The 6,953-nt window shown below is 55.5% G+C and overlaps 1 protein-coding gene across 2 annotated transcripts in view; it reads left to right on the forward strand.

The window, feature by feature from the left end:
* OXNAD1 (oxidoreductase NAD binding domain containing 1) overlaps positions 1-6,683 on the forward strand; it is a 27,167-nt gene extending 20,484 nt beyond the window's left edge. For both annotated transcript variants that reach the window (XM_014585094.1, XM_006170703.1), the window contains 3 exons: positions 3,364-3,606; positions 5,449-5,557; positions 6,143-6,683. In XM_014585094.1, the coding sequence (XP_014440580.1) occupies positions 3,364-3,606; positions 5,449-5,557; positions 6,143-6,297 (507 nt within the window). In that variant the 3' untranslated portion in view covers positions 6,298-6,683. The remainder of the gene's footprint in view (positions 1-3,363; positions 3,607-5,448; positions 5,558-6,142) is intronic.
* The last annotated feature ends 270 nt before the right edge of the window (positions 6,684-6,953 follow it).

Here is a 6,953-nt window from a genome sequence, read left to right on the forward strand (position 1 = left end):
CATGATGGTTAAGGCGCTGGACTCCCATGTAGTCGACTGCGGTTCGAGTCCCGGACCTGGTGGCTTAAACTAATGTCAGGCACGTGTGTGTGCGTGTGTGCCCAAGATCCCCAGGGGAGAATGGAGAAGAAGGGATTGCAGCGTGGTCATCCCTGCTGGGGGGTGATTTCTCACTTTCTGTCTCTCTGTCTCTCTCTGTCTTTCTGGTTAGTGCAAGTGCCCTATAGCAAAAACCTCTCGAAAGAAAGAAAGAAGCTAGCCCCAAAGGGGACAGACTATATAATTCTGTATTTCACATTCTGGAAGCTAAAAATACTAAGGAGGGAAACTTCAGTGGTTGACAGGGGCTGGGATAGGGAAGATTATAAGCATAAGGGGAGTTTTGGGGTGAAGGTAGTTACAGAAATATGTATGTGTGTATATATATATATATATGTGTGTGTATGTATGTGTTAAAATTTGTAGAATTACACCGAAAGAAGAAAAATTTTACTATGAGGCTTTCTTTATTGTCATTACTTAGCATGCTAAAGATGGTCATTGGAGAAAATGCCTTATTTTTCAGTCTCTTCTGATAAGGTAATTTTAAAAACAATCCTTTCTTAAATCTATAGGGACATACAAATATATTGTTCCTGTGGTTTCCTTGAGACATGGAGTCTGCTCAGGGTCTCTGGATTCTCCTCCTGGTACTGCTCTGGGGTCTCTGAAAACACACTGGTGGAACCCACACGGTGTCCACGTGCCCCTCTCCTGGAGTTGAAATGAGCCTGTCCATTCCAGCTCCTACTGCCACGAGCCCCCACCCCCACCCCGGCCCCAGCCTCCTGCATGACCCGACCTGTCCCGGCCCATAGCTCCCTGCTGGCTTCATGCCTCGTCGGCGCGCAGTGAGGGAGCTTGCTCTGCGAGGCAGTGGGGGGCGTCCCAGCGGGGTCGCCGGGAGTCGTCCCAGCGGTGTCGCCTGTGTGCACCCTCATTGTAGTGCGGCTCGCCTCTGCCCACTGGGAGCTGCAGGCCGCCATTGTGAAGTTGGATACTTCCTGGAGCCATTTCCAGGTGGCCGTTTTCCTCTGGACAACTCGTCTTATTGACCGTCGGCGAGGACAATGGGGGCACGTGTGCGTCTGGGTGGCAGCAGGCTGCTCTGCTAGGACAGGGAGCAAGTGCCATAAACGTCTTCCTTTATTTCCTCCCCTTTGGCTCGAGCTGCTGGCAGGTTCTGGCAGCTCTCGTGTGTTCTGCTCCAGTTGCTGCAGAGAGGTGCTTTATTTCGCGAGTAGAAAATCTATACCCAGATGAGATCCAGTGCAGTGTGATTGCAGGGAGTGTCCCTCACCCACTTCCGTTTTACGTCGTGCGGGGCCTTGAGCTTCGTGCTCGCGCTGCCCTGGTGGGTTTTATTGATCCACAGAAGATAAAGGTGGCTTTTGATTCTTTCTAGACGCCAGCAAATGAGAAGGTAGACCTCCTAAAGAGTATTTGCTCACCAAGGAGAAGACAGGCTTCGCAAGTATTATCTTTCCCTTGGGGCCCATTTTCTTGACGACTTCAGGGTTGAAAATACTCTAGTTTCAAAAAACAACACCCTAAAGTCTGTCTTTGTGTCGTGACTAAGCATGCCCAAGATGGCCACCGGAGGAAGTGCCTTCTCATTCCTGTCTCTCTCACCCTCAGATTCTTAGAGTCAGGAGCGATGCCCTGGCGAGTTGGGGGCGTGTAGGTGAGACCCTCGTCATTGCGGGGCGGGGGCGTCTCCTGTCTCAGCCTGCTTCCGAGCACGTCAGAGCTCCTCTTCCTAACTGCGTGCTCCCTTGCTGCTACTTCCTTTTGTCAAAAATAAAACCCTCTTACCATCATCCATGTAAAGATCTCCTACATATCTAAAATAGCTAAATTCAGGCATTTTTCCCCAGAGAAAGGATTGCCATTCATTTAACAATTCCTTGCCAAGAAAGACCTGTTTGTGAATTCGAGTAGTTTCCACTTCATTACTTCTTAGCTTTTCTCTAAGTTTAACTCGGCTTTAAGTTGTAGAAGCCCAGATGGCAGTTCACGTCCAGGGTGGCTACTGCTCACCTTCCAGCGCGAGCTGCCAGGGCACGAATGTGAGGGTTTGGTCTCAGAAAGCCCCGTCCCGTTATCACCGCTCGGGGCAGCCCACTGAGCTGGTGATGCCAGGATGTGGGATGGGCAGATGGGTAGACCTGTGCTCTTCACAGACATTTCTACATGCCAGATTTGGGGTTTTTTTGGAGAGGTTTTCGCTATAGGGCACATGCGCTCGCCAGAGAGACAGAGAGACAGAAAGCGAGAAATCACCCTCCAGGGGGATGACCATACTGTAACCCCCTCTCCTCCATTCTCCTCTCGGGATCTTGAGCACACACGCACATGCTCCTGGCATGAGTTTAACCGACCGGGTCCGGGCCTCGAACTGTGGTCGACTACGTGGAAGTCCAGCGACATAGCCATTACACCAACTGCTTAAACCAGCAGTCTTAAAAACCCAAAACCAACCCTCGTTCGTGCCGCTCACTGCCTTCTGTGCTGTAAGTACTCCTCCCGCAGTGCCAGTCCTGAAATAGCAGGAGAAGCCGACTCACAGGATCCCTGCAGCTCTAACCCTCAGCTGAGTGGGCCCGTGCCCGGACGTCGCTGACTGCACAGGCCAGCCAGCGTCCCTGGGCCTGCCCTCCACACGCCAGTGGGGTCCCCAGGAGATCCAGGGCGCTCAGCCTGGCTGGTATTTCTGGTGTGTGTGACCGCAGACGAGCAGGCGCTGCACCCCGGGCGGCCGATGCGACACCCTCGGTGTGGAGCCTCTGCTCATTTTTGCTGCTCCAGGGAGAGACGACCGCTCCGGACAGCTCTGCAGGGCTGTGCCTACCACTTCATAGGTCTGGCTGTGCCCTGCGGCGGGTCAGGAGGGAGCCCCTGCAACTCAGCACCTCTAGGCCCCGGGAGGCCGGGCAGCCAGTGTGGAGACACTTGCCCCTTGGCCCTCAGCTGTGGTCAGGGTACCAAGTGCCACTCCAATGAGGGAGTCCCGCACCTCAGGGCTGTCGCCTGCCCGTTTCACCCCCCGTGAGGGTAACTGTGGCCCCATTACTGAGTGGTCTGCGTCCTCTGGACCTGGGCTGCTGTTCAGGATGGGGCACAGAGGCCGAGCAGCAGACGGCCTCGGCCTCGTAGCGGGCCAGTGGCGTCAGTTCACGGGGCCCAGGAAAGCTGCAAGTTGTGAAAATAGCCCTAAATACTGACGCGGGTGCAGGGGGTGGGCCCAGCGAGTTTTCTGGAAGTAACAACTTTGGTTTAAACCCCGAGCTGCCAAGGATCAAAGGGCCTTTCTCTCCTCCTTAGTGCGTGCTGGGCTCTGAAGTGGCGGTGAGAGTGGGTGGAGAGTTCTTCTTCGACCCGCAGCCCACAGATGCCTCTAGAAACCTCGTGTTGATTGCCGGAGGAGTGGGGATTAACCCCCTGCTCTCCATCCTGAGGCACTCGGCGGATCTCCACAGAGCGCGCGTGGACGGAGGGAGCGGACCCGAGACTGGGACAGTAAAGCTCTTCTACAGCGCGAGGGACACGAGCGAGCTCCTGTTCCAGGTGGGGCACGCGCCGCGCTCCGGGGAGGCTGTGCGGCGGCACTGTCTGCAAACGTGTCTTCTCCGGGTTCGGTGTTCTCTGCAGAGGCTCAGACAAGACTTGGCGAGGGTTAAGCACGTTCGAATGAGAGTCCACAGTCTTACCCAGGACAGTAGAACTGCTAGTTTGGGCCAGTTTGGGGCATGCTGCTGAGGGCAGCTGGAGCTCGTGCGGCCAACTGCATGGTCCAAGTCCTGGAGCTGGCGGCTTGAAAAACACGCCGGGCCCTTGAACATGTGTGCCCAAAGCCCCTGGAGGAGACCGGCAGGGGTTGCAGCGTGGCCACCCCCCGGAGCTTTCTCTCCCTACCTCCCTGCCCCCCCTGGTAAGCGTGTGTGCCCTGAAACAACATTTTAAAAACAAAACCGAACTGCTCATTTGGAGGCTCTCGGTTAAGTGACAGGATAGGAGTGTGTGGCACAGTGGAACCTGAAGGTCGGAGCAGAAAAGTCACCGCAGGGCTGAGATTCTGGAAAGAGTCCAGAGACCTCCAGGTAGGCTCCTGCCTCCCAGGAGTGCGAGGGACCTGGCAGTCCGGACCCGGCCGGGCACCTGAAAGCCCCTTCTGTTGACGCCACAGTTGGCGGAGAAGGCTTTCACTCGGGGTTGCTCTGCAGCTGCAGGGATAAACAAAAGAACAGAAACAGTTAAAAGACGCAACGGTGGTCAGAGAAACTGCTGCTTAACTAGCGATGCTGAGGAAAAAGGGAAAAGACACTCCCGGAGAGTTGGGAAAGTGCTTGTGAGCATATTCCGAGTTCAATCAAAGCCCCGGTACTCCGAAGCGCGGGCCTGCGAGGCTGCAGGGTCCCCCTAAGCAGGGAGCGGCCGGCGGGCCGGGCCGGGGCGGGGGGGCACGCGCGCGCGGCACTGTCTGCAAACGTGTCTTCTCCGGGTTCGGTGTTCTTTGCAGAGGCTCAGACAAGACTTGGCGAGGGTTAAGCACGTTCGAATGAGAGTCCACAGTCTTACCCAGGACAGTAGAACTGCTAGTTTGGGCCAGTTTGGGGCATGCTGCTGAGGGCAGCTGGAGCTCGTGCGGCCAACTGCATGGTCCAAGTCCTGGAGCTGGCGGCTTGAAAAACACGCCGGGCCCTTGAACATGTGTGCCCAAAGCCCCTGGAGGAGACCGGCAGGGGTTGCAGCGTGGCCACCCCCCGGAGCTTTCTCTCCCTACCTCCCTGCCCCCCCTGGTAAGCGTGTGTGCCCTGAAACAACATTTTAAAAACAAAACCGAACTGCTCATTTGGAGGCTCTCGGTTAAGTGACAGGATAGGAGTGTGTGGCACAGTGGAACCTGAAGGTCGGAGCAGAAAAGTCACCGCAGGCCTGAGATTCTGGAAAGAGTCCAGAGACCTCCAGGTAGGCTCCTGCCTCCCAGGAGTGCGAGGGACCTGGCAGTCCGGACCCGGCCGGGCACCTGAAAGCCCCTTCTGTTGACGCCACAGTTGGCGGAGAAGGCTTTCACTCGGGGTTGCTCTGCAGCTGCAGGGATAAACAAAAGAACAGAAACAGTTAAAAGACGCAACGGTGGTCAGAGAAACTGCTGCTTAACTAGCGATGCTGAGGAAAAAGGGAAAAGACACTCCCGGAGAGTTGGGAAAGTGCTTGTGAGCATATTCCGAGTTCAATCAAAGCCCCCGGTACTCCGAAGCGCGGGCCTGCGAGGCTGCAGGGTCCCCCTAAGCAGGGAGCGGCCGGCGGACGTGTCCGGGATGGGAGGCCAGGCTCCGCGGCGGTGGCTGGGCACATCTGTTTTGACTTTTTAAATTGTAGTGTGACCAAGTATGTTTGACATTCCAGAAGAATATCCTCGATTTAGTAAATGAATTTCCGGAGAAGATTGCATGCAGTTTGCATGTTACAAAGCAGACGACACAGATCAGTGCCGAACTCCAGCCCTACATCACGGGTGAGTCCCCAGAGGTACCGGGACCGTCCGCGCAGTGACACGTGGACCCGCCGACGGCCGAGTGCAGACATTGTACTGGTGGGAGTTGTCAGCTGGGAATGTCACTCCCTGGGGATCGACGGGAAAGGAGACGTTTAGGTGGATTTCCTTATTACACAGATCGCCTACTGTCCATATTAAAAACATGGCGCCCCCTCCACATTCGTAGGGCCCCTGTCCTCACTGCAGTGCACGCGGAGAGCCGTACTCCAGCCTCGGCCGGATCTTCTCCCTCTGTCATTCGTGGTCGTTTGTGTGCCTTGTGGCTCTCCTGTCGGGGAGGACTTTGACCACACCGTTTATTTGCTTTGCTGAAGGCCGTAAGCGCTGGTCCTCTCTGAAGAGGGGGCTGTGCTTAGCTTCCCCTCTGCTGGCCGTGTCTTGGGAAGCCGAAGGGGCGCTCTCCTCCAGGCCGGCCCAGGATGTCAGCAGGAGCCCTGGCGAGGGTGGCTCAAGACTAGACCACGGGGACGCTGCTGAGTTGTCCTTCCTCGTTTCGGAAGACACGTGCCTGGCTTCATTTGGTATTTATTCTGTTTCTGACAGAAGGAAGAGTAACGGAGGAGGAGATAGGAGGTCACATCTCAGGAGAGACTTTGTTCTACATCTGTGGCCCACCTCCGATGACGGACTTTTTCTCCAAGCAACTGGAAGACAGCCATGTTCCCAAAGAGCACATTTGCTTTGAGAAGTGGTGGTAGGGGGTGGGCAGAGGCAGAAAGAGGAGGAGTGATGCCCACTCTGGGCAGGAGGAGAGGCCCTGTCCTGTCATCTGCAGCAGGTGGGTTCGCCTCCGCCCGAGCGGAACGTCAGCCGGCAGACCTCAACCCTTTGCAGAGGCTGCACGGATGAACTATTTTTCACTATATTGATTTTCTCTTATTGATAACTATGCAGTTCCTCATGAACTATGAATTGGTCAATACAGGTTTTTCTTCTGCCCTTAGCGGGGAGAAAGGGATGTTTAAATTAACTGTAGGAAACGCGGTTTTATGCACGAAGGGTAGGCTGTCTAAGGTATTTCAGAGTGATCCATAGAGCTTGTATACAGTGAACTCACACTTTAAATACACCCGTAATCAGTTCACGTTGCAGTCTGGAATTTAATGCTGCAGCTTACGTTCCCACGGCCTGCAGCCTTACGTACTGGGGCCCTCCGAGCTCAGTTTGGAAACGGAAGGTCGTTGGGAAGACCACCAGGGCTGACGACCCCACGTGCTCGCTTAATGGACGTCCCACGTGTGTACCCTGACCTCCACGCTCAGGGGAGCCCCGCGGTGTCTCGGCTCCTGCCTTCACGCTGCGGGAGGCAGCCTCTTGTTGACAAAGGCGTCGGTGCCGGTTGTGTTCCTGTCGC

The sequence above is a fragment of the Tupaia chinensis genome, unplaced genomic scaffold (genome assembly GCF_000334495.1).
Source record: "Tupaia chinensis unplaced genomic scaffold, TupChi_1.0 Scaffold148822_2, whole genome shotgun sequence".
In the NCBI taxonomy this organism is placed as follows: domain Eukaryota; kingdom Metazoa; phylum Chordata; class Mammalia; order Scandentia; family Tupaiidae; genus Tupaia; species Tupaia belangeri.